This window comes from Oncorhynchus kisutch, linkage group LG24 (genome assembly GCF_002021735.2).
Source record: "Oncorhynchus kisutch isolate 150728-3 linkage group LG24, Okis_V2, whole genome shotgun sequence".
NCBI classification, from domain to species: Eukaryota; Metazoa; Chordata; class Actinopteri; order Salmoniformes; family Salmonidae; genus Oncorhynchus; species Oncorhynchus kisutch.
The window spans coordinates 38,455,033-38,481,875 of record NC_034197.2 but is presented as its reverse complement, the minus strand read 5'-3'; the positions used below and the strand labels follow the sequence as shown (position 1 = coordinate 38,481,875).

At 43.7% G+C, this 26,843-nt stretch overlaps 2 protein-coding genes across 8 annotated transcripts in view; both read left to right on the top strand.

Annotated features, from left to right (window-relative positions):
- LOC109869098 (myelin transcription factor 1) overlaps nucleotides 1-19,737 on the top strand; it is a 147,338-nt gene extending 127,601 nt beyond the window's left edge. For 2 of the 5 annotated variants that reach the window (XM_031803842.1, XM_031803846.1), the window contains 13 exons: nucleotides 2,475-2,689; nucleotides 2,843-3,045; nucleotides 5,610-5,855; nucleotides 6,024-6,184; nucleotides 6,567-6,629; nucleotides 7,182-7,250; nucleotides 7,520-7,582; nucleotides 8,082-8,165; nucleotides 10,149-10,370; nucleotides 10,609-10,700; nucleotides 11,160-11,263; nucleotides 11,739-11,882; nucleotides 12,240-19,737. In XM_031803842.1, the coding sequence (XP_031659702.1) occupies nucleotides 2,475-2,689; nucleotides 2,843-3,045; nucleotides 5,610-5,855; nucleotides 6,024-6,184; nucleotides 6,567-6,629; nucleotides 7,182-7,250; nucleotides 7,520-7,582; nucleotides 8,082-8,165; nucleotides 10,149-10,370; nucleotides 10,609-10,700; nucleotides 11,160-11,263; nucleotides 11,739-11,882; nucleotides 12,240-12,383 (1,810 nt within the window). In that variant the 3' untranslated portion in view covers nucleotides 12,384-19,737. The remainder of the gene's footprint in view (nucleotides 1-2,474; nucleotides 2,690-2,842; nucleotides 3,046-5,609; nucleotides 5,856-6,023; nucleotides 6,185-6,566; nucleotides 6,630-7,181; nucleotides 7,251-7,519; nucleotides 7,583-8,081; nucleotides 8,166-10,148; nucleotides 10,371-10,608; nucleotides 10,701-11,159; nucleotides 11,264-11,738; nucleotides 11,883-12,239) is intronic. The other 3 variants (XM_031803843.1, XM_031803844.1, XM_031803845.1) reach the window with 3 other exon arrangements.
- A 2,298-nt stretch (nucleotides 19,738-22,035) lies between these two features.
- Nucleotides 22,036-26,648, top strand: LOC109869870 (protein-L-isoaspartate O-methyltransferase domain-containing protein 2-like). 3 transcript variants are annotated; one of them, XM_020460161.2, is made up of 6 exons: nucleotides 22,036-22,201; nucleotides 23,468-23,815; nucleotides 24,863-24,965; nucleotides 25,129-25,300; nucleotides 25,766-25,889; nucleotides 26,050-26,648. In XM_020460161.2, the coding sequence occupies exons 2-6, from the start codon at nucleotides 23,509-23,511 to the stop codon at nucleotides 26,505-26,507; spliced, it is 1,164 nt and encodes a 387-aa protein (XP_020315750.2). In that variant the 5' UTR covers nucleotides 22,036-22,201; nucleotides 23,468-23,508; the 3' UTR covers nucleotides 26,508-26,648. The 3 variants fall into 3 exon arrangements, with proteins under 3 accessions (XP_020315750.2, XP_020315749.2, XP_020315747.2); XM_020460160.2 differs by lacking the exon at nucleotides 22,036-22,201 and adding an exon at nucleotides 22,310-22,534; XM_020460158.2 differs by lacking the exon at nucleotides 22,036-22,201 and adding an exon at nucleotides 22,541-22,834.
- Nucleotides 26,649-26,843: the final 195 nt, after the last annotated feature.

Sequence of the window (26,843 nt, the reverse complement as noted above, 5' to 3'; positions counted from 1 at the left end):
AACAAAGAAATAGAACACATAAATTTGCCCACCCAAGTCACACCCTGACCTAACCAAATAGAGAATAAAAAGGCTCTCTAAGGTCGCCGCAGATCGTCGCTGGAGACTTCGTGCCATAGATCATCACTGGAGACTTCGTGCCATAGATCATCACTGGAGACTTCGTGCCATAGATCTTCACTGGAGGCTCCGGGCCATGGATCACCACTGGAGGCTTCGTGCCATGGATCATCACTGGAGGCTTCGTGCCATGGATCATCACTGGAGGCTTAGGGCCATGGATCATCACTGGAGGCTTAGGGCCATGGATCATCACTGGAGGCTTAGGGCCATGGATCATCACTGGAGGCTTAGGGCCATGGATCATCACTGGAGGCTTAGGGCCATGGATCATCACTGGAGGCTTAGGGCCATGGATCATCACTGGAGGCTTAGGGCCATGGATCATCACTGGAGGCTTAGGGCCATGGATCATCACTGGAGGCTTAGGGCCATGGATCATCACTGGAGGCTTAGGGCCATGGATCATCACTGGAGGCTTAGGGCCATGGATCATCACTGGAGGCTTAGGGCCATGGATCATCACTGGAGACGTCAGGCCATATATCACCACTGGAGGCTGGGTGCGTAGAGCTGGCACAGAACGCACCGGGCTGGAGAGACGCACTGGAGGCCTGGTGCGTAAAGCTGGCATAGGGCTTACCGGGCTGGGCAGACGCACAGGAGACTGGGTGCGTGGAGCTGGCACAGGATATACTGGGCCATGGAGATGCACAGGAAGTCTGGAGGGCAGAGCTGACACAACCCGTCCTGGCTGGATGATCACCCTAGCCCGGCAACTGCGGGGTGCTGGCACAGGACGTACTGGACTGTGGATGCGTACCGGAGACACAGTACAGTGTAACCGCAAAGCATGGTGCCTGAAGGGTCACACGCTCCTCAAAGCGACTGTCTTGCTCCAGACTCCAACCCCTCCAAACTCTTTCATCCCTCTCCACTGCCAACCACCAGCAGCCTCTGATTGGGAACCATACCCGGCCGACAAAGAAATAGAACACATAGATTTGCCCACCAAAGTCACACCCTGACCTAACTAAATAGAGAATAAAAAGGCTCTCTAAGGTCAGGGCGTGACACTGTGACCTTGCAGTGACTGAGTAGCACCACTCGTGTTGTTGTCAACTGCTCGGCAGGCGGAGCCCTTGTATGATGTGTCAATCAGGACATCCCAGTTTTAATCAGCACTAGTGCAATGATGTTTTTGTCATGTCACCTCAACATCCTGTTCTCTCTATTCACCCTCATCACGCTCAAAAGAATGATAATTACATTTAACGACTAGACAGAGGTATTATGCTAAGTACATCCTCATTTCTTGGTATTTTAATTAATAATGCCACCCGATAAGCTAATTATGCGAGTTAGAGGGTATTGTGAGGATAAGGGAAAATAATTGCTTTCCTTGAGGAACCTCGTCTGTGGTCCGACAAAGTGCCCAAGTATTTAAACATAATAAAGCTAGCCTTGTTTTTTCTTCATTGTCATTCAAATGAGCTGGCCTTTTCTGTGTGTAGAAAACACACCCGAGCTGGCTAAATACTCGACATGATATCATTGTTATAATGCTATCCACGTTGAATAAAGAGAAAGGTTATCCCAGTGCTCAATGGCAGAAAGCACACAGCTCAGTTCAACACTGTCTGTCTATGTGTCTGTGAACATGACAGAAGCCATTTCCTCCCAGACAGTCTTTGAGCCATGCGAGAGAGCATGTTGTTTGAGCCATTCCAGGCTACTGTCTGTGACCAGGGATATGGGATTGTACATGGTAGGAGCGGTGAGGGATGGGGTACTATACTCTGTGATAAGTAGAGGGAAATCACTGGACTACACTATCCCCTCCCAGGACCATTTGCGTGTGTCAGTGGATTTAACCCCAACAGGTCTGACAAAAGCCCTGGCACTCCAGGAAAACGAGAGGGTTTAAAGCTAATCAATTCCATGCTCTACAATATGCAAATGTGCCCTCTGCTGATAAGAGAGCTTTTAATCCTGCCTCTCTCCTCCCAAGCAGACTGTTCCTCTCACACACACACACCCCCGTTCTCTCTCTCTCAATTCAATTCAATTCTCTCTCACCCACTGTCTCTCTCTCACTCTATTCTTTTCGCTCTCTCTCTCTCTCTCTCTCTCTCTCTTTCTCTCTCTCTCTCTCTCTCTCTTTGTCTCTCGCTCTCTCTCTTTGTCTCTCTCAATTCAATTCAAGGGGCTTTATTGGCATGGGAAACATGTGTTAACATTGCCAAAGCAAGTGAGGTAGATAATATACAAAAGTGAAGTAAACAATATTTGTCTCTCTTTGTCTCTCTCGTTGTCTCTCTCTCTCTCTTTGTCTCTCTCTCTCTCTTTGGTTCTCTCTTTTTGTCTCTCTCTCTCCCTCTTCCCCCCTCTCTCTCTCCCTCTCTCCCCTTCAGGCCCATGTGTTTTGTGAAGCAGCTGGAAGTACCTCACTATGGGCAGTACAGGCCCAATATGGTGCCTGCCACACCTCGTGCCAACCTGGCCAAGGAGCTGGAGAAGTACTCCAAGGTCTCCTTTGATTATGCAAGCTTCGACTGTCAGGTGTTTGGGAAACGCATGCTTGCTCCAAAGATACCGACCAGCGAAGCCTCACCCAAAGCCTTCAAATGTAAGGAAACGTTGTCCTATAGCCGTATATATCTTTAGCCCACACAGACAACCCCCCCCCCCCCCCCCCAGACATACAGACACAAATACAGACACACAACAGGACACGATTATATAGCTAAAATCTCAGTTTATCTTTTTTTTGCTCCCTCAGCTAAACTCTCGTCCCCCAAGTCTTCTTCTCCCAGCCTCAGCCTGCATGGAGGTTATGGAAAGACTGCCTCCTCTTCTGCCTACGACTACTCCCATGAAGCCCAGGCAGCACACATGGCTGCCACCGCTATCCTAAACCTGTCCACACGCTGCTGGGAGAGGCCTGAGAACCTGAGCACCAAGCACCAGGACCTGGCTAGCAAGGTAGGCAAGCCCCCTATCTTTAGCCCTGCTTATACCTGCTGCTAACATATATTCTTTGTCCTGATTGTGTCCACAAGTTACCCCCTAGACTCCTAGAGCTCACCTACTGCCAAGTTACCCCCTAGACTCCTAGAGCTCACCCACTGCCAAGTTACCACCGAGACTCCTAGAGCTCACCTACTGCCAAGTTACCCCTAGACTCCTAGAGATCACTCACTGCCAAGTTACCCCCTAGACTCCTAGGGCTCACTTACTGCCAAGTTACTCCTAGACTCCAAGAGCTCACCCACTGCCAAGTTACCACCTAGATTCCTAGAGCTCACTAAATGCCAAGTTACCCCCTAGACTCCTATAACTCACCTACTGCCAAGTTACCCCCTAGATTCCTAGAGCTCACCAAATGCCAAGTTGCCCCCTAGACTCCAAGAGCTCACCCACTGCCAAGTTACTTTCTAGATTACTAGAGCTCAGCAACTTCCAAGTTACCCCCTAGACTCCTAGAGCTCAGCAACTTCCAAGTTACCCCCTAGACTCCTAGAGCTCAGCAACTTCCAAGTTACTCCCTAAACTCCTAGAGCTCACCTACTGCCAAGTTACCCCCTAGATTCCTAGAGCTCACCTACTGCCAAGTTACCCCCTAGACTCCTAGAGCTCAGCAACTTCCAAGTTACTCCCTAAACTCCTAGAGCTCACCTACTGCCAAGTTACCCCCTAGACTCCTAGAGCTCACCTACTGCCAAGTTACCACCTAGACTCCTAGAGCTCACCTACTGCCAAGTTACCCCCTAGACTCCTAGGGCTCACCTACTGCCAAGTTACCACCTAGACTCCTAGAGCTCACCTACTGCCAAGTTACCCCTTAGACTCCTAGGGCTCACCTACTGCCAAGTTGCCCCCTAGCATCCTAGGGCTCCCCAACTGCCAAGTTACCCCCTAGACTCCTAGAGCTCACCTACTGCCAAGTTACCCCCTAGACTCCTAGAGCTCACCTACTGCCAAGTTACCACCTAGACTCCTAGAGCTCACCTACTGCCAAGTTACCCCCTAGACTCCTAGGGCTCACCTACTGCCAAGTTACCACCTAGACACCTAGAGCTCACCTACTGCCAAGTTACCCCCTAGACTCCTAGGGCTCACCTACTGCCAAGTTACCACCTAGACACCTAGAGCTCACCTACTGCCAAGTTACCCCCTAGTCTCCTAGAGCTCACCTACTGCCAAGTTACCCCCTAGACTCCTAGAGCTCACCTACTGCCAAGCTACCCCCTAGACTCCTAGAGCTCAGCAACTTCCAAGTTACCCCCTAGACTCCTAGGGCTCCCCTACTGCCAAGTTACCCCCTAGACTCCTAGGGCTCCCCTACTGCCAAGTTTCCCCCTAGACTCCTAGAGCTCCCCTACTGCCAAGTTACCCCCTAGACTCCTAGGGCTCACCTACTGCCAAGTTACCCCTAGACTCCTAGGGCTCCCCAACTGCCAAGTTACCCCCTAGACTCCTAGGGCTCCCCTACTGCCAAGTTACCCCCTAGACTCCTAGAGCTCACCTACTGCCAAGTTACCCCCTAGACTCCTATAACACCACCTACTGCCAAGTTACCCCCTAGACTCCTAGAGCTCACCTACTGCCAAGTTACCCCCTAGACTCCTATAACTCACCTACTGCCAAGTTACCCCCTAGACTCCTAGAGCTCACCTACTGCCAAGGTCCCCTCTAGACTCCTAGAGCTCACCTACTGCCAAGTTACCCCCTAGACTCCTAGAGCTCACCAACTGCCAAGTTACCCCCTAGACTCCTAGAGCTCCCCAACTGCCAAGCAAATAGAATGTAACATCAGGTGGTGTTCATTAACAGGAAGAGGATGGTGTTGAGGTATTGTTGCATCACCTATCTTTATATTTTTTTCCCCCCTATCCCTTCATCCTTTTCATGTTGTTATTGAATTTGGCTGGCTGCCAGTTCCCTCGGATTACCCTCCACCAGGTAGTCTTTTTTCATTATCTGCCGGCCAAATCTCTCTGTCCCTCCCTCCCTTCCTCCCTCTGTCTATCTGTGCACAGGAGATGTAATTGGAGCAGCACTCTCACCCATACTGTGTTTTTTTTAAATGCTTTTTGCCTTTGCGGGGAGAGTGACTGTTTCATACTTTTTTGATTTCCTGACATGGTGTTGGGCGATAGAAAGGGAAGATTAATGGCCATAGTAGCTCAGTAGTAGTGCTCGTCAGCCAGGGACCGTTCTGGGACCAGTGACCATTTTTTTCTTGCTCCCCACAGCCAACGTGCCCGCGGCGCGTAACTCTTTGATTTCTCTGGCTCCTCTACAGCCAAAATGAATACCATTTCAGATGAATACTAAAGAGAGGTTCTGTTTCCCCGGTCTTATAGATCTGACAATACAAACGGAGCCTGACCAGCTCTGTTGGCAATGTATGTCCATTCAAAGAGAGACAGGTGGGGCATTAAGATAACAGGCGCTGGGGATAGACTTGTCGTGATACATTGAGGTGTGTATCACATGAGACAATGTAATGTTATTGTGAGCATTACCATAATTGCCCTCTGTAGAGCATGGACATCGAGGTGGACGAGAATGGGACTCTTGACCTGAGCATGAAGAAGCCCGTCAAACGAGAGGGCACCAGCCCTGGGGTATGTTCCCCAGACCCCTCCTCCTCCTCTTCCTCCCTGCACCACGGAGGCAGCAGTGGCATGACCTCGCCCCACACAGGCCACGCCTACAAACAGGAACACTGGGAGGAGCCTCTGGACTACACCAAACCTAACCGCCAGCGGGAGGAGGACACAGAGGAGGTCTGTCCTCTAACTTCTTCTTCTCCTTCATCTGTCCTTGTCTCATCTCCTCATTATGATCATGGAGGCTCGTTGCCATGTGTACACTCATGCGTAACCAACCATTTAAAATGTATTAAAGGATTCGCTTGTGTTTTCCACTCTTCTTGATTCCATTTGATTGCACAGATGGAGCACCACACAGCGCAGTCGTTTGCCTCGTCCGACCCTGAGGACATGGACCTGATGCAGGACTACCCCGAGGAGAGGAAGTACCCTGGAGAGGTCACCACTCCAAACTTCAAGGTCCAGTTCCAACAGCCAAAGGATTGCAAGAAAGATGTGCTCCTGTAAGTCAATGGTCTGTCTATTCTCCCTGGAGGAACGGCTGTACAAAGCATCCTTTAAGTCCACCACGACACTCTCTCTCTGATTTTCTGATCCCCTTTCCCCTGAGATACTGATACCGTCCTCTCCTCTCCTCTCCTCTCCTCTCCTCTCCTCTCCTCTCCTCTCCTCTCCTCTCCTCTCCTCTCCTCTCCTCTCCTCTCCTCTCCTCTCCTCTCCTCTCCTCTCCTCTCCTCTCCTCTCCTCTCCTCTCCTCTCCTCTCCCCTCCCTCCTCTCCTCTCCTCTCCCCTCCCCTCCCCTCCCCTCCTCTCCCCTCCCCTCCCCTCTCCTCTCCTCTCCTCTCCTCTCCTTTCCTTTCCTATCCTCGCTATTGTTGTCTCCAGGTGCCCCACTCCTGGCTGTGACGGCAGTGGCCACATCACCGGAAACTATGCATCCCATCGCAGGTATGGTATGCCCCTCTATATAGCACAAGCCCTGAGCCAATGATGTAGTCACACTGTATACAAGAAACATAGCAGCTAACTTAAATAACAATTTAGATTTAAAAATAGAATGTTTTCCTTGCTGGCTGTTTTCTATTTCCAAAGACTTTCTCAATAACTTTGAACTATATTTCGTCTTTGATTATTTTCCTCCCTCACTTTCTCTTTCTCTCTCTCTCTCTTCTCTTTCTCTCTCTTTTCTTTATCTATCCTCTCTATTTCTCTCTCTTTCTCTCTTCTCTTCTTTCTCTCTTCTCTTTCTCTCTCTCTTCTCTTCTCTCTCTCTCTCTCTCTTCCTCTCTCCTTCTCTTCTCTCTCTTTCTCTCTCTCGCTCTCTCTTCCTCTCTCCCTCTTCTCTCTCTTTCCCTCTCTCTTCTCTTTCTCTCTCTCTCTTCCTCTCTCCCTCTCTTCTCTTTCTCTATCTCTTCTCTTACTCTCTCTCTTATCTTTCTCTCTCCCTCTCTCTTCTCTTTCTCTCTCTCTTCTCTTTCTATCTCCTCTCTCTCCCTTCAGTCTGTCTGGGTGTCCTCTTGCTGATAAGAGTCTTCGGTCCCTCATGGCGACCCACTCTGCTGAACTCAAGTATGTCTGTCTTCCACTGGGCTTTCTCCTTGGTTCTGTCACTACTGTATGCTACAATGATCAATTCTATTTACTTCTATTTCTGCTGTTTTTACTGGGACTGCTAGCATCACTGTTACTGCATCTGCCCTTGTTATTCTCCCGCACCCATTTCCGCTGACAAACCAGAACTCCTACACCCTCACACCCATCAGTTGCTATGGTGCAAATGTGATGGTTCTATTTTGTCGGCGTGCTTACATTTAACCCATTCCCCTTGATTTTCCCAGGTGCCCCACTCCAGGATGTGATGGTTCAGGACATAACACTGGAAACTACGCCTCCCACAGAAGGTACAGAGCTCATCAGTGGACTACCAACCTACGTTCACCATCCCTACCTACTTTCCATCTTGTATGGGAGACAGTCGCAAAACGACCTTCTCTCTCCCTCTCCCTCGCTCCTCCTTCTCACACACACAGACACACAAGGCCAGTGAAGCTTAGAAAGAGATCATGGTAGTTTCAGGCAGGACTCATACACTCATACACTCATCCGCAATTGTGAAAAATCTAGTTTTATCTATTTTTGATATGCTTATCCTTTTAGTTTGGTTTTACTACTTTGTTGGATTTACTATTTAAAATATCGTTTATTTTTTATTTTTTTGGTTTCTTTTATTTTAATTTAAAATGTTTCACTTTCTTTCGGGCATTAGAATAAAAAAATAAGATGCTTTCCATATAATGTTCCATCCCTTTTGTCAAACAGTATCGTCTCCACCAATAAAAGACGATTGTTCAAGGTGTTTTTCCACCCTTTTTTTATCGGCTTCATACTTTGTGTTTTCAGTTTGTCTGGGTGTCCCCGTGCCAAGAAAGGTGGATTAAAAACATCTCCCACCAAGGACGACAAGGAGGACTCCGAGCTCTTAAAGTTCGTACCACTAAAGAAAGCCACGGCCCTTTTTTCTTCCAATTAAGATATACGGTAAAAGTCACATCCAAAATAGTAAAGGCAGTCACCCTGACCTCCGTGCAGAGGCAGGATGACCTGTCCCCAGTCTGTCTCCTAGAGATGACATCATCACAGCAGTACCACACCCAGACCAGCCTGAGACGCACTGCGCTTGCCTGTGCTGACTCATAGTATTGTAGTTCATCGTAGAGTATTGCAGTGTAGATCATGTCTCAAAAAATATTACATTAATATTTCTCTGAAATTGTCTCTTTTCAACTGACGACAGCTAATAAAAGACCTTGGTGTCTGTGTTTGTTGAATGTGCTTGCTTGGTTATGCTACCACAACATGATGCCAGGCAACAGGTACAGTACCTATAGCGGGGTACCAATAATATTAAACCTACGGCGATGAAGTAACACATTGTTTTTAGTCGGGCAGGTTTTTGGCCTCACAGTGAAATAGTGTTACATAGTGAAATAGTGTTACATAGTGAAATAGTGTTACATAGTGAAATAATGTTACATAGTGAAATAGTGTTACATAGTGTTACATAGTGAAATAGTGTTACATAGTGAAATAGTGTTACATAGTGTTACATAGTGTTACATAGTGTTACATAGTGAAATAGTGTTACATAGTGTTACATAGTGAAATAGTGTTACATAGTGTTACATAGTGTTACATAGTGAAATAGTGTTACATAGTGAAATAGTGTTACATAGTGTTACATAGTGAAATAGTGTTACATAGTGAAATAGTGTTACATAGTGAAATAGTGTTACATAGTGTTACATAGTGAAATAGTGTTACATAGTGTTACATAGTGAAATAGTGTTACATAGTGTTACATAGTGAAATAGTGTTACATAGTGAAATAGTGTTACATAGTGTTACCATAGTGAAATAGTGTTACATAGTGAAATAGTGTTACATAGTGAAATAGTGTTACATAGTGAAATAGTGTTACATAGTGAAATAGTGTTACATAGTGTTACATAGTGAAATAGTGTTACATAGTGTTACATAGTGAAATAGTGTTACATAGTGTTACATAGTGTTACATAGTGAAATAGTGTTACATAGTGTTACATAGTGAAATAGTGTTACATAGTGTTACATAGTGTTACATAGTGTTACATAGTGTTACATAGTGAAATAGTGTTACATAGTGAAATAGTGTTACATAGTGAAATAGTGTTACATAGTGTTACATAGTGAAATAGTGTTACATAGTGTTACATAGTGAAATAGTGTTACATAGTGAAATAGTGTTACATAGTGTTACATAGTGAAATAATGTTACATAGTGAAATAGTGTTACATAGTGTTACATAGTGAAATAGTGTTACATAGTGTTACATAGTGAAATAGTGTTACATAGTGAAATAATGTTACATAGTGAAATAGTGTTACATAGTGTTACATAGTGTTACATAGTGTTACGTAGTGTTACATAGTGTTACATAGTGTTACATAGTGAAATAGTGTTACATAGTGTTACATAGTGTTACATAGTGAAATAGTGTTACATAGTGTTACATAGTGAAATAGTGTTACATGGTGAAATAGTGTTACATAGTGTTACATAGTGAAATAGTGTTACATGGTGAAATAGTGTTACATAGTGAAATAGTGTTACATAGTGAAATAGTGTTACATAGTGTTACATAGTGAAATAGTGTTACATAGTGTTACATAGTGAAATAGTGTTACATAGTGTTACATAGTGTTACATAGTGTTACATAGTGAAATAGTGTTACATAGTGAAATGATGCCAGCTAATGCGACTCACGTAATGGCAGTCTTACACATTCATTTTTTATATGAAATTATGTTATAACTATATTTACCATACACTTTGTGCTTTACATCTCATCTCTCTCTACAAGTCACATATCTATAGATATACTAATGTTACCCCTCTCTCTCTCTGTCACTCTCTCTCTTCCCTACAGATGCCCTGTGCCTGGCTGTGACAGCCTAGGTCACATCAGTGGGAAGTACGCCACGCATCGCAGTGCCTATGGGTGCCCGCTGGCTGCCCGCAGGCAGAAGGAAGGGATGCTCAACGGTAACCCCTTTTCCTGGAAGGCCTTCAAGACGGAGGCCCCCACCTGCCCCACCCCCGACTGCGATGGATCAGGACACGCCAACGGCAGCTTTCTCACACACCGCAGGTAAGGACCAATCACAACACAGAACACAGGCCAGCTTCCTCACATATCGCAGGTAAAGGCCAATCACAGGCCAGCTTCCTCACACACCGCAGGTAAAGACCAATGACAACACAGAACACAGGGCAGATTATTACCCCTGGTTGCATCATCAATCTAACTGTATCATTTTGTGTTTCATTCATGGTTTCAAATCCTCAACATGATGAAATTGACCATTTTTATTCCTCCTGTTTTGTAGTCTCTCTGGCTGTCCCAGAGCCTCCTTTGCCAAGAAGAAAGCCAAGTTCCCTGGAGAGGAGTACCTGAGCACCAAGTTCAGGGCCAGTGGCGGTAAGAGAACAACGGAATAGGGAACACATTTATATGGCAGTCAATGTCTAGTCAATACAGTATTTCAAACTAGAATGTTTTTTCACTACCTCTGTGTCTTTTCTTTTTCTTTCCAAGCTTTTAATAGTTGGTTTAATAAAATAATGAGTTTTTTAATGGCGAGAGAGCATTGCATCGTTTCGTTTTTCAAACTATGATGTTGTCCCAGTTTTCCCTTATTTATTTATTTTACCTTTATTTAACTAGGCAAGTCAGTTAAGAACAAATTCTTATTTTCAATGACAGCCTAGGAACAGTGGGTTAACTGCCTGTTCAGGGGCAGAACAACAAGATTTGTACTTTGTCAGCTCAGGGGTTTGAACTTGCAACCTTCCGGTTACTAGTCCAACGCTCTAACCACTAGGCTACCCTGCCGCCCCAAATGATGACATCATGTGTCTCTCCCTTTCCATCCTGTAGTTCTGGATAATGACGAGGACATGAAGCAACTCAACAAGGAGATCAATGAGCTCAACGAGACCAACAACGAGATGGAGACAGACATGGTGAACCTGCAGACACAGGTGTGTGTGTGTGTGTGTGTGTGTGTGTGTGTGTGTGTGTGTGTGTGTGTGTGTGTGTGTGTGTGTGTGTGTGTGTGTGTGTGTGTGTGTGTGTGTGTGTGTGTGTGTGTGTTTAGAACCACCAAGACTTAGCTGGCCGCCTGGCCAAACTGAGCAATCGGGGGTGAAGGGAGGTGTCCAAGAACCCGATGGTCACTCTGACAGAGCTCTAGAGTTCCTCTGTGGAGATGGGAGAACCTTCCAGAAGGACAACCATCTCTTCAGCACTTCACCATTCAGGCCTTTATGGTAGAGTGGCCAGACGGAAGCCAGTCCTCAGTGAAAGGCACATGACAGTGTGTGTGTGTGTGTTTGCGTACGTGTCGCATTATTGAGCCAATATCTAACAGTTTAAGATTGTGGTTTATTGCAAAATGACTGAGCTCAAGTAAATGTGTATACAGAATGTGTAAATAACTGTTGGGCTGTGGTGCAGATCTCATCCATGGAGAAGAACCTGAAGAACATTGAGGATGAGAACAAGCTGATTGAGGAGCAGAATGAGGCTCTCTTCGTGGAGCTATCTGGCCTCAGCCACGCCCTGATCCGCAGCCTGGCCAACATACGTCTCCCACACATGGTGAGTTAAATACATTTACATACAGTACAGAAACAGCTGTGGCCGAGGCTTGAACATGCAGACACAAACTAATACACACACTAACACAAACTACTACACACACTAACACAAACTACTACACACACTAACACAAACTACTACACACACTAACACAAACTACTACACACACTAACACAAACTACTACACACACTAACACAAACTAATACACACACTAACACAAACTAATACACACACTAACACAAACTACTACACACACTAACACAAACTAATACACACACTAACACAAACAGAAACACAGTAAACAGAAACTGTATACTGTACAGACAAACTGAAATTCCTTGTTTTTCGCATCACAGCAGGAGCCAATCACTGAGCAGAATTTCAACAGCTACTTGAGCACCCTGACTGACATGTACACCAACAAGGAGTGCTTCCAGAACCCGGAGAACAAGGCTCTGCTGGAGAGCATCAACAAGGCTGTGAAGAGCATCAAGGTGTGAAAACCTTGAAAAAATAAAAAGTGAAAACATGTAAAAGGAGAGATGGAGTCAAGAGACCACAGTATATTTACCGAGAATACAAATACAAAAAGGGCATTCAGGTTTTATAAACGACAACTTAAATTAAACCCAGGGAGCATTCTGTAAAGAAGAAAAACTTAACTAGGACCAAAATCCAAACCTGCTGCTGCTGGGATCGGAAGGAGGAAGTGGAATGGAACCAAATCCTTCAGTTTGAATTGATGAAAAAAAAATCTATATCTGGGGATTTGTTTGTTATGTGTTATCTTTGTCGTTTTCATGTCTGTCCTGTTTTGGAGGTGTCTCATTGACTGTCTCAATGTATACTGTAATTCAAGCTTTAGTTCAGCAACAATTTGGAGAAGAAAGAAGAAAGAAAGATGGGAAGTAGTGGGTCTGACCTGCCTACATGAGGTGAAGAAAACCGTTGAGGAAATATCAAAAACCAAGCCGATGAAACGCCAACGTTGTGTTCTAGGGAAGACACTAAGGCTTCATTCAGAAAGGTTGCTCTGGGGCAGGATAAGGAGAGCGTGCTTGTGAGCGGTGCAGCCATCCCTATTGAGGAGAAGCAAATGGAGAATCACTGAACTCTGAGGTCTTCTTGAGCAATGGTTCATGTACTTATTGTTGTTACTTACTGCAGCAAGATGTCAACACGGCTCTATGTCTCAAATCAGCGGAACAACTCTTCAAATGAAGATTAAGTCACAAATCACGGGGGAGTTTTTCTCTTCTGAAAATCAACAGTACAGCCTGTACTATATTTTTAATGGAACAACTGGTGTCTGAGTGCAGCAAATACAGCCTTTTTTCTTTGAACTGAATGATGATAGTAATGGTCAATTCCAGTTAGTCCTATCAATAGTTTTTATGAACATAGAAAATGCACTTCATTTCAATGAATAGTTTGTGGTACAATAATTCTTGTTATATAAATTATAAAACATTTGTGAATGCACAAAATTGTAATTTATTGCCATTTTATGTTAAACTACTTGTATTTATTTAATGTTATCTATTTATTCACTTTATTTTTTTGTTTTGTGAAACACAAAATGCAACCCTGCTGGTCTATCATGGCCATAAAGATTTAAAACAGGGAGACTTCGACATCAATATTTAAAAATCTATATAGATAACTGTTCACACTTAATTATTTTATATATCTTATTTTATTTTAAATATTTTTTTTTTACATTTTTAAGTGCAGATATTTTATAACTGACAAAGTTTTGATAATTTTATAAAACTGTTTTCATTTCTGTTATTTCTGTTATGATAAAGTATCTTCAGAAAATCCACGGCTTAAAAAGAAAGTATGTATTTATTATTTATTTAATATTGAGGAAATTGACTGTCATATGGTTGTATATTTATTTAGTCATTTCTGTGTGTCCTGTGATGGCTGAGTCTTAGTAGTCTTAAAATCCATTGCTAATATTTAAATAAAGAAAAAAACATGTCTAGAAAGAAAATCATAGAATATTGTTTGATTTGCTTTCATAGATATACCAGCAGTTATTCCTAAGCAGAATAACCAACAAAAGCAGTCACTGTTCTGTTGGTATCAGATTGTCTTTGTGTCAGCAAGGAGTTGTTTGCGTTTTGTCAGGAAAAATAAGACCAAGAAAATAGAAGGATAAAATGTTTCTTCCCCGAGCGCTTTGTAGTGGCCAACACTGGCTAACCCAAAACATCTTTAATGTACCAGAGATGTTTTAATGCCTTTTGATCAAATATTTTTTCTCTGTTTATTCTTTTCTCTAAATGTCTTGGGCAGAAGCTCCATAGAGCTCTTTTCCAGTGTGTTCTAGAGCTCTGTTCAAGTGTGTTCTAGAGCTCTGTTCCAGTGTGTTCTAGAGCCCTGTTCAAGTGTGTTCTAGAGCTCTGTTCCAGTGTGTTCTAGAGCTCTGTTCCAGTGTGTTCTACAGCTCTGTTCAAGTGTGTTCTAGAGCTCTGTTCCAGTGTGTTCTAGAGCTCTGTTCAAGTGTGTTCTAGAGCTCTGTTCCAGTGTGTTCTAGAGCTCTGTTCCAGTGTGTTCTAGAGCTCTGTTCCAGTGTGCTCTAGAGCTCTGTTCCAGTGTGTTCTAGAGCTCTGTTCCAGTGTGTTCTAGACTAGATGTCTGGGTCTAAAACACTTCAAGGAAAAACTAAACCATCAAGGAGAATGACAACTAATATCAGATCCACTACGCCCATGTAGCCTTATTTTAGATTTCATTTGTTGATGCACAAAGTGCCACAAACCCCTCACTTTCTTTCCTGATTCTTTGCATTCTGCAATGTACAATGTCTAGTCACGTGACATGACCAGGGCGTCAGACCGAGAGTTGGGATTGTTTCAGATGCCTTTGTTTCTTTGCCAAGATGGCCATAAGTACACTGTATATACATTCTGTATAAATAGACATTTAAAAGCTATATGAATAGAAACATGCATATATTTTTCCAGTGTAATTGTTGCCTCTTTTCCTCTTCTGTTAGCTTATCAGAGGAACTACACCTGTCTGAGAGTTGTGACGAATAGAGGCGGATATGACTGTGGCTTTTTAGGTTTCCTTTTCTATGGATTTCTCTCTATCTTTGATCCAGACATGGTGAAAATGCTAACGCATGTTGTAGTGAATCTGAAATGCTAACGCATGTTGTAGTGAATCTGAAATGCTAATGTATGTTGTAGTGAATCTGAAATGTCTGTAATCTTAACTAAATGGTTGGCTCTTCGTTCAAGTGTCCTGTGAGTGAGTTCATGCATAGAGGCCTCTTTGGTCACATTGGCGTTATATTGTGCAGTACTGTGTCGTTGTGATAAGATTATGATAAGGTCAGCTCTCAAACACAGATCACAACGTTAAAAAGCCAATAGGGAACGTGTAGTACTTGCTCTGAGTGATCTGTTGCAACTAGGAGGAGACCCTGTGAAAATATGATGAGGTAACCTAGTGGGAGACCCTGTGGTAATATAATGAGGTAGCCTAGTGGGAGACCCTGTGATAATATAATGAGGTAGCCTAGTGGGAGACCCTGTGATAATATGATGAGGTAACCTAGTGGGAGACCCTGTGGTAATATAATGAGGTAGCCTAGTGGGAGACCCTGTGATAATATAATGAGGTAGCCTAGTGGGAGACCCTGTGGTAATATAATGATGTAGCCTAGTGGGAGACCCTGTGATAATATGATGAGGTAACCTAGTGGGAGACCCTGTGGTAATATAATGAGGTAGCCTAGTGGGAGACCCTGTGATAATATGATGAGGTAGCCTAGTGGGAGACCCTGTGGTAATATAATGAGGTAGCCTAGTGGGAGACCCTGTGGTAATATAATGAGGTAGCCTAGTGGGAGACCCTGTGATAATATGATGAGGTAGCCTAGTGGGAGACCCTGTGATAATATAATGAGGTAGCCTAATGGGAGACCCTGTGATAATATAATGAGGTAGCCTAATGGGAGACCCTGTGATAATATAATGAGGTAGCCTAATGGGAGACCCTGTGATAATGGGTAGTGTAATTAGCTTTCAGAAAGTGTAATGAAACTCTCTTGTGTATTTTTTTTAAACCATTGAAAGTGCCAGCATTTGAGTATGGACTTCTAATAGCACACTGGGTTATGGCCACTAGGAATGTACTGGTACTCACCCCAGCAGAGTGAGAAAAAGAAAAACAAAGACCTGCATATTTACCCTGTTTGTGTTTTAATGTACAGTACCAGTCAAAAGTTTGGACACACCTGCTCATTCAAAGGTTTTTCTTTATTTGTACTATTTTCTACATTGTAGAATAATAGTGAAGACATCAACACTTTGATATAACACATATGGAATCATGTAGTGACCAAAAAAAGTGTTAAACAAATCCAAATATATTTTAGATTGCAGAATCTTCTAAGTAGACACCCTTTGCCTTGATGATGAGTTGGAATGCAGAGTGAAGGAAAAGAAGCCAACAATTGCTCAGCATATGTGGGAACTCTTTCAAGACTGTTGGAAAAGCATTCCAGGTGAAGCAGGTTGAGAGAATGCTGGTTCATGTGGTGGTCCTCATGAGAGCCAGTTTCATCATAGCACTTGATGGTTTTTGCAACTGCACTTGAAGAAACTTTCAAAGTTATTGAAATATTCCGTATTGACTGACATTCATGTCTTAAAGTAATGATGGACTATCATTTCTCTTTGCTTATTTGAGCTGTTCTTGCCATAATATGGACTTGGTCTTTTACCAAAAAGGGCTATCTTCTGTATACCACCCCTACCTTGTCACAACAGAACTGATTGGCTCAAACGCATTAAGAAGGCAAGAAATTCCACAAACTTTTTACAAGGCACATCTGTTAATTGAAATGCATTCCAGGTGACTACCTCATGAAGCTGGTTGAGAGAATGCCAAGAGTGTGCAAAGCTGTCATCAAGGCAAAGGGTGCCTACTTTGAAAAATCTCAAATATACAATATATTTTGATTTGTTGAACACTTTTTTTGGTTACTACATGATTCCACATGTGTTATATCAAAGTGTTGATGTATTCACTATTATTCTACAATGTAGAAATTAGTTTTTTAAAAAAGAGAAAAACCCTTGAATGAGTAGCTGCGTCCAAACTTCTGACTGATAATGTAAATCCAAACACTGTTTGAGATGTATAATTCCCTTTGCATCAGTGTCCGGGGTGTTTGATTCAATGAATGCTATCGCGTGTTTACACATGGCAGTAATACTTTTCAGACCAAAATCTTTTAACCATCCCCTCTGCCGGGGCGGCAGGGTAGCCTAGTGGTTAGAGCGTTGGACTAGCAAGTTCAAACCCCCGAGCTGACAAGGTACAAATCTGTCGTTCTGCCCCTGAACAGGCAGTTAACCCACTGTTCCTAGGCCGTCATTGAAAATAAGAATTTGTTCTTAACTGACTTGCCTAGTAAAATAGAGGTTAAATAAATAGAGGGGATGCAGGTTACTGGAAAGAATTGACTAAATCTACAAAATAAATACGATACTAAGACACTAGCCAAAGCATGCAGCGATAGCAGGGATTGACTCAAAGCCCTCCAAGTGAAGAGAGAGGAACGTGTGGGAGTGGAGATTGATTTGCAGCGCTAGAGGTCTCCCTCTTGGTTTGAGAGAGAGAGAGAGAGGCGTTTGTTACATAAATATTTGTCCATCACTCAGAATGTCAAAACCTTTAAAGGCTTTTGTCTTGTGTGACTTTTCCTCAGGAAGGAGTTCTTGATACATTTGATTAAGAAAGTAGCTTATTCTTCCACCTCTCTTTAATGCACATGCATACTACAATACAAGAGTATACAGATTACGATTATTCTCATATCTTATTCGATATGGTATGACCCCATTTAAACTGCTTCAACGACACTGAGATGTAAGATTAAATGGCTAAATGGCAGTCCAACACATTTATAAAGCTAATATAATCAAGTGTTAACAACAACAGCTTGTTCATTTGATAATGAGTAATGAACATATTTTTCCTATAAGGAGGTTTCTGTCTTCTGTATTTGTAATGTTTTAGTATTTTCCTAAATGGCCAATTGTCATGGGATAGAAAGCACTGAAAATTTGGACTGTGTCAAATTGGCACAGAGTAGAGTGTGTAAATACATGGTCATGTTACGCCAGCCAATGTAACACTGTGTTGACAGTTTTTATTTATTTTTATAAACACTACATGTGACTATATGGATGATAATGTTCATGTCTACGTATGAGACAGGATGGAGGAGCATGGTGACATATTGTACCATGGCAATGTGATTTGACCATGACATGTAAAACGATCCATTTCAGTTGATAGTTGTGAATGGATGTGGTCTCATGTAGTGGTTGTAAAAGTACAGTGTTGCATGTGAAAGCAAGAAGTCTCTGTTCGCTCTGATCAAAAGTGATCACACACCTGTGAATCCCCCTGAATAATGCAGAATATAAAACCAATGATCTAATATCTCAGTCTGTGGTAGGCCAGGGTATACAAAGATTCTTAGTGTCCTGTCTTTAATGACCTTTGCCCTTCCTTCATCAGTTAAAGTGAGGACAGACAGAGTAGAGTACCCTGTAAACATGAGAAAAGATAGCCCAAAGCACCCTATTCTGAGATTGGTACTGTACACATCTGAAGGCCCCTGAGATTGGTACTGTACACATCTGAAGGCGCCTGAGAATGGTCCCCTGATTCTGTTCTGTCCAGCAAAGGGAGGTAGCCAATCATTAGGTGCCTATACTTCAAACATTATCATCCAATTTAAAAACACAAAACATAACAAATCAAAGTAGATCACATAAATACCACACTAACATTCCCAGGAGAAAATCATATCTGATAGAATGGTAAAAAGGTGTCATTTAGCTAATCAAACCAAAACCTCTGTAGGTACTGTAGCTTAAAGCTGTGTGCTTTTATCATGTGTGCCTTTCTCTCTCCACTCATTGCAGGCAACGGTATGTTTACATTTGAAGAAGCTGGCTCAAATCCTGCTCAGGAGGTTGGCAGGGGTGAAGACAACATTTTCAGGGGGTCAGGGAGGATTGGGGGGGGGGGGGGGGGGCTATTTAAAAAAAGAAGAAAGAATATTAAATGTGTCTTTGACAGGCAGGAGAAGATTCTATTGCTGTTGCCGTGGTGACACATTCATGTTGTGACAGAGACACAAAACATCAATACGATATAATGGTAAAGAAACTGTGATCTAATTACGATGATTCAGGTATCCAACTGCATGGGCGATTTCTGTGAAGGAAATATCCAAATGAGCATAACCTTTATTATAGATAATGCATTAGTGTTTAGGGCATTATTTTGAAGAAGAAAAACATTTGTTGAAGTCTCTGTACATATTTGTATTTAAGGAACAATGTTATTGTTGTTGTATTAAAGAAAATTTGAGAGAAAAAAAAAGTTTGTGACTAAATGCACAGCCAAGGGTTGTCCTGCTAGCCCATTTTTACAGAGATGAGCTATTTTTACTGGGGATTTTCTAGGCATTCATATTATTAATACCCTTTTGAAAATTACAAACTTCCAAAATTACAAGCACTTCCACAATAATAGATAGTAAGGATTTTTGTTACTTTTGTAGAGGTGATTGTTCTTTTGCTACTATTTTGTAAAGCAGGACAGGCCTTGGCTGTACGGCCTCTGGGTCTCCTGTTTTCTTTTGGAGGTTAACTCTGTAGTTGGGCTGAAATTGTGACTCTGTGTTTGTGTACTTGTGTACATGTTCCCATGTTCCCGTGTCAGTATTATAAACAAGATAAGAGATGTCAGTTATTGTGGGGGTATCAACCATGTTATCTATGAAAAACATTAATAAAGAATTATAGACAAGTGCATCGGTCGCTTGCGTTAATTGGTGTGTGTGTGTGTGTGTGTGTGTATGTGTGTGTATGTGTGTGTGTGTATGTGTGTGTGTGTGTGTGTGCCATACACTGTAGGCTATGGGGTTGCCAGAGAAGAAAAGGAAAGAAAAAACGTCTCTCTTGTTTTTGTCGTTTGCCAAAATGGAGGACAGTGTTTGATGACAGTCACATGACATGGTTGACCACTGCCATCTGCTGGGCTATAGTGTGCCACAGTCACATGACATGGTTGACCACTGCCATCTGCTGGGCTATAGTGTGCCACAGTCACATGACATGGTTGACCACTGCCATCTGCTGGGCTATAGTGTGCCACAGTCACATGACATGGTTGACCACTGCCATCTGCTGGGCTATAGTGTGCCACAGTCACATGACATGGTTGACCACTGCCATCTGCTGGGCTATAGTGTGCCACAGTCACATGACATGTTTGACCACTGCTATAGTGTGCCACAGTCACATGTCATGGTTGACCACTGCCATCTGCTGGGCTGTAGTAGTGTGCCACAGTCACATGACATGTTTGAGTCAGATATTTGCCAGGTCGTTATTGTAAATAAGAATTTGTTCTTAATTAATTGACCTGTCTAGTGAAATAAAAGTCAAATACATTTTAGTCAGTGAAATCTCCTCAGACTCCAGTAGCCTATTTTCTAATAACGTGAACAAGCATGAACTACTATAACCTTTTAAAAGGCATGTTGCTGTCTGTGTACACATATAAATATAAATTACTATATGCTATTTATTTTCAACTACTATAATAGAACAGACAGCATATATAATTCAGCTCTGATAAAATATGATTTGCGTCATTTAGCTTCATGTCCACATCCTAGTTCAATCCTAACCTTAACCCTTAACCTTAACCCAAACCCTAGCTTCATGTCCACATCCCGGTTCAACCCTAACCCTAACTTTAACCCTAACCTCAACCATAACCCTAACCTTAACCCTAAACTCAACCATAACCCTAGCTTCATGTCCACATCCCGGTTCAACCCTAACCTTAACCCTAACCTCAACCATAACCCTAACCCTAGCTTCATGTCCACATCCCGGTTCAACCCTAACCCTAACCTTAACCCTAACCTCAACCATAACCCTAACCTCAACCATAACCCTAACCTCAACCAAAACCCTAACCTTAACCCTAACCTCAACCATAACCCTAACCTCAACCATAACCCTAACCTTAACCCTAACCCTAACCTCAACCATAACCCTAACCTTAACCCTAACCTTAACCCTAACCTCAACCATAACCCTAACCATAACCCTAACCATAACCCCAGCTTCATGTCCACATCCCAGTTCAACCCTAACCCTAACCTTAACCCTAACCTCAACCCTAACCTCAACCATAACCCTAACCTTAACCCTAACCTAAACCATAATCCTAGCTTCATGTCCACATCCCGGTTCAACCCTAACCTTAACCCTAACCTCAACCATAACCCTAACCCTAGCTTCATGTCCACATCCCGGTTCAACCCTAACCCTAACCTTAACCCTAACCTCAACCATAACCCTAACCTCAACCATAACCCTAACCTTAACCCGAACCTCAACCATAACCCTAACCTTAACCCTAACCTTAACCCTAACCTCAACCATAACCCTAACCATAACCCTAACCATAACCCCAGCTTCATGTCCACATCCCAGTTCAACCCTAACCCTAACCTTAACCCTAACCTCAACCCTAACCCTAACCTCAACCATAACCCTAACCTTAACCCTAACCTAAACCCTAGCTTCATGTCCACATCCCGGTTCAACCCTAACCTTAACCCTAACCTCAACCATAACCCTAACCCTAGCTTCATGTCCACATCCCGGTTCAACCCTAACCCTAACCTTAACCCTAACCTCAACCCTAACTTTAACCCTAACCTCAACCATAACCCTAACCTTAACCCTAACCCTAACCTTAACCCTAGCTTCATGTCAACATTCCAGCTCCAGCCTAATCCTAAAGATAAATATAAAGCTTGCATTCAACAGATTGATGTGCTATATTAATCAAGATTATACTTTTTTTTTTAAATCATAGTTTTTCTATTCTATTCTGTAAATATATTTTATCTAGCAGCCTGCACCACATTCACTTTGGTGCACATTTACAGTTGGGCTTGTTCAATTACTATATTGTATGTTTAGGCCCATTATTTATTTTATTGTATCAATCAATAGCCAATCAAAATGATAATCAGATCTACACTGCTTTTTCTTACGTATGACGTAAGCGCGTCGACTGGTTGAACGTTTACATCTCAAATCGAAAGGTGTTTGTCATCTGCTCCGAATACAGCAGGCAACCCATTAATAAACCAACAATGCAGTTTTAAGAAAATATAGTTATATAGTTAATGAATTAACTTAAGTAAAAAAGTAACACAATAAAAATAACGAGGCTATCGGTACAGGTTAGTTGAGGTCATTTGTACGTCGGTGGGGGTAAAGTGACTGCATAGATAATAAACAGCGAGTAGCAGCAGTGTACAAAAATCTACAATATTTTTTTTTAACTGAAAGGGGGGGTCAATGCAAATAGTCTGGGTAGCCATTTGATTGTTCAGCAGTTTTATGGCTTGGGGGTAGAAGCTGTACCGTTTTGGGGGGTAGAAGCTGTAACGTTAGCGCCTAGCTAGCACTAGCTGTGAACTATCTGAGCGCTATCGAACAAAAGCCTTAAAACAAGCTGATTTGTAGCGGCCATCGATATTTTAACACGGAAACATTTGATTATCAAGTTCTAGGTAATTATATTTTCCAATTAACGTTATGTTGGCGTGTGTCTGTCGACCTTGCCTAACGTTAGTCCCGAATCTTTGTTCTGCTTGCATGGAAGACTCAGATTACGATTGGCTTTTTTTCTTCTTCATATTTCCAATGTGTCAACCACTTAAAAACCATTTAGATGCTAACTAAACTACTTAATTGACATGATCTGACACGTTTGCATATTTGTTGTGGATATTTTGGACTCAAAATCGGGTTAACTTGCGCACAAATAGTAACTGCAACGTGTCTCGCGAAGGTCATCGGATGCATGTGGGGTAACGTTATTGTAATTTTGACATTTCTTGCTAAATGATATGCTGTTTTTAGCATGGTGTGGTTGTTTTTCAAGGTTTGTGTTAGAAAACGCAGTGTTCTTTTACAGGAAATAGTGTACTTTTCTCTTAAAACAAGGCAAAGGTTAAAGTCCCACAGCGCCATCTTTTGGTCGTGTATTTGTAATCGCTGTTGAAAAATAAATTCATAATGTTATTCAGAAATGTTCACCACCATCGAGGATTTTCTCAAATCATTTATTGTGCATAAATGAGTAATTTGGCAATCAAACACAATGGATGTTTTTAGGCATCAAAGGAACCAAGCATCATTAAAGTGGCCAGGCTCCTTGGTTTCCTATTGCTTTATGACACAGCAGGCCAACTCAACATTTGGCTTGTCATCTCCCCATTGGCATTGTTCAAGGGGCAGGCCACAGGAACAGCACTCACACCTAATGTGCTGAGGAAGTCTTTTCACGGAGCACTTTCAGTATGTCATTCGAAGGCAAAAAATGGGGATGGTTTACTCTGAAATGTACAAAATGTGAAGTGGAGGATGATGTTTTGTTAAAGTGGTGGCAATGCAGCAAACTCTTTCAATTCAATTGCACACAACCTGTTTCTGTTCTTCAGATAAAGGCTCAGAAGTTTCCCCTTCTCTCTCGCCAGTCAAGATGGGAGGAGCTGTGAGCGCTGGCGAGGATAATGACGAGTTGATTGACAACTTGAAGGAGGCACACTACATCCATTCAGACCTGGTGGAGCGGGCCTTCAGGGCCATCGACCGGGCCGACTACTACCTGGAGGAGTACCGAGACAGCGCCTACAAGGACCTGGCCTGGAGGCACGGCAACATCCACCTATCAGCCCCCTGTATCTACTCTGAGGTGATGGAGGCCCTAGACCTGCACCCTGGCCTGTCCTTCCTCAACCTGGGCAGTGGGACGGGGTACCTCAGCACTATGGTGGGACTCATACTGGGTGAGTTGTTGTAACTGGTTTAGCCAGCAGCATACCACCCTGCATCCCACTGCTGGCTTGGTTCTGAAGATAAGCAGGGTTGGTCCTGGTCGGTCCCTAGATGAGAGACCAGATGCTGCTGGAAGTAGTGTTGGAGGGCCAGTAGGAGGCACTCTTTCCTCGAGTCAAAAAAAAAATATCCCAATACCCCAGGGCAGTGATTGGGGACATTTCCCTCTGTAGGGTGCTGTCTTTCTGATGGGACGTTAAACGTGTGTCCTGACTCTCTGGTCACTAAAGATCCCATGGCACTCATCGTAAGCGTAGGGGTGTTAACTCCGGTGTCCTGGCTAAATTCCCAAGCTGTCCCTTATACCGTCACCTAATCATCCCCAGCTTACAATTCATCTAATTTACCCCCCCTCCTCTCCCCTGTAACTATTCCCCAGGTTGTTGCTGTAAATGAGAATGTGTTCTCAGTCAACTTACCTGGTAAATAAACACTCTGGGCCTGGGTGAGTTACTGTAGCAGACAGTACAACCACTCTGGGCCTGGGTGAGTTACTGTAGCAGACAGTACAACCACTCTGGGCCTGGGTGAGTTACTGTAGCAGACAGTTCAACCACTCTGGGCCTGGGTGAGTTACTGTAGCAGACAGTTCAACCACTCTGGGCCTGGGTGAGTTACTGTAGCAGACAGTACAACCACTCTGGGCCTGGGTGAGTTACTGTAGCAGACAGTACAACCACTCTGGGCCTGGGTGAGTTACTGTAGCAGGCAGTACAACCACTCTGGGCCTGGGTGAGTTACTGTAGCAGACAGTACAACCACTCCGGGCCTGGGTGAGTTACTGTAGCAGACAGTACAACCACTCCGGGCCTGGGTGAGTTACTGTAGCAGACAGTACGACCACTGTGGGCCTGGGTGAGTTACTGTAGCAGACAGTACAACCACTCTGGGCCTTGTTGGAGTTGGAAAGGGGGAAATCAGCAGGCCAACTGATTGGAAAAGTTGATTGAAATGCATTGTGGATGTTTGTTATTTTTCTGTTGTAATCCTGGTTCCAGGTCCATTTGGTGTGAACCATGGGGTGGAGTTATATGCTGATGTGATTGAGTATGCCTATCAGAAGCTAGACTACTTCATCAAAACCAGCGAAAGCTTTGACAAGTGAGACTCTTTACCTCTGATTGCCTTTCCAGTCTACATCAGCCTTGAAGTTCTCTCTTGTCAGTAGACATCGTAGCTAGTTGAATATCAGGTGGGAGTGTGTAGCCTGTGAAATCAATTGTTTTTGTCTTTTTGTTTATACTGTATTTGTGTTTTTTTAAAGGTTTGAGTTCTGCGAACCTTCGTTTGTGGCGGGGAACTGCCTGGAGATCCCCCCTGAGAGCAGGCAGTATGACAGGGTGTACTGTGGGGCGGGAGTGCAGAGAGACCATGAAGAATACATGAAGAACCTGCTGAAGGTGGGGGGTATTCTGGTACTGCCTCTGGAGGAGAAGGTGTGTATACTCCCACTAACTAGGTTTCCATCCAACCTTTTTATGCTTGTACTTGTCGGATAGAAAATGTCAATTTGTCGGTAAACTCAGCAAAATGTCGACAAAATAAAATACGTTAAGAGGCGGTGTGATCTTTTTTGTCTGTAAAATGTACTATGCGATAAATGGTGGTGAAAGTGCCTTTATGCGCAAATATTGATATAATAACCATCGAATTGGAGTAAATTTGGAGTCACACAATGATATGTTGTGTGGTCTTCCTACTACGACTCAGGAAAGCATGTGGGTTATTAGATGAAATAAGTGATGATGAACTTCACAGCGTGGTCAAAGTGCACGGTGATGAGCTTAAAGAGAATGTGAAGGAAACACATTGTATTTTTCTTTATTCGTGGGAATTGAACAGCAAGTTTTTAAAAAATGTATCAAGTTTGGGGAAACCCTGCCCTAATGTACTCTTCCTAGCTGACCAAGATCAGGCGTACAGGCCAGAGCAGCTGGGAGACCAAAAAGATCATTGCTGTGTCCTTCGCTCCACTGGCACTGCCCCAACATAACACCAATGGCGAACCCAAGACAGTCCCACTACGTGAGTACCTTGCCAGTTTGGGATTTTCTAACGTAAAAGTCAGAAGAGATGAGTGAAAAACGATAGGAAAAAAAACCCAGACGTTTTGATCACCTTCCAAAGCATATTAACGTTCTCTTCATTCTCTCACCTTTCTGATCTCTGGTGACCCACGGAGCAGCCACGTTTGAGGTGCGGACGCTGCAAGAGCTGGCTCGTATAGCCATCCGCCACACCCTGAGAGTGACCACGGACAACGGGGGGGGTCAGCCACGGGGTCAGGGCTCTTTTGGAGGAGGCAGGGGCCTGGGGGTCAGTGGGCTCCACAAGTACGGCCCACGTTTTAAACGCCGAAGAGTTCACCACCGCCGCCACTGCACCTCTGTAGTACTGGCACACAAGCGTGTGGTGAGCAATGCTGACCCCACCCCTGCTCCCCTGGACAACAACAACAATAACCACGGGGGGCAGGAGGATGGACAGCGAAGGGCAGCCCGGGAGGAGGAGGAGGAAGCGGAAAAGGAGACAGGGGAGCAACTCCCAGCAGAGCCACCTATAAACATCCTGAGAGAAAGGATTCTCGTTTTGCCCCTCCCGGAGCCTCTGAAGATGTACCTGCTGTACTACCGGGAGAAATGACTTCTCCACAGATACAACTAACAGCAGAAACCAACTACCCCTGACTGGGTCTCTGTTACTGACCCCTGACTGGGTCTCTGTTACTGAGTCTCTGTTACTGACCCCTGACTGGGTCTCTGTTACTGACCCCTGACTGGGTCTCTGTTACTGACCCCTGACTGGGTCTCTGTTACTGACCCCTGACTGGGTCTCTGTTACTGACCCCTGACTGGGTCTCTGTTACTGACCCCTGACTGGGTCTCTGTTACTGACCCCTGACTGGGTCTCTGTTTCTGACCCCTGACTGGGTCTCTGTTTCTGACCCCTGACTGGGTCTCTGTTTCTGACCCCTGACTG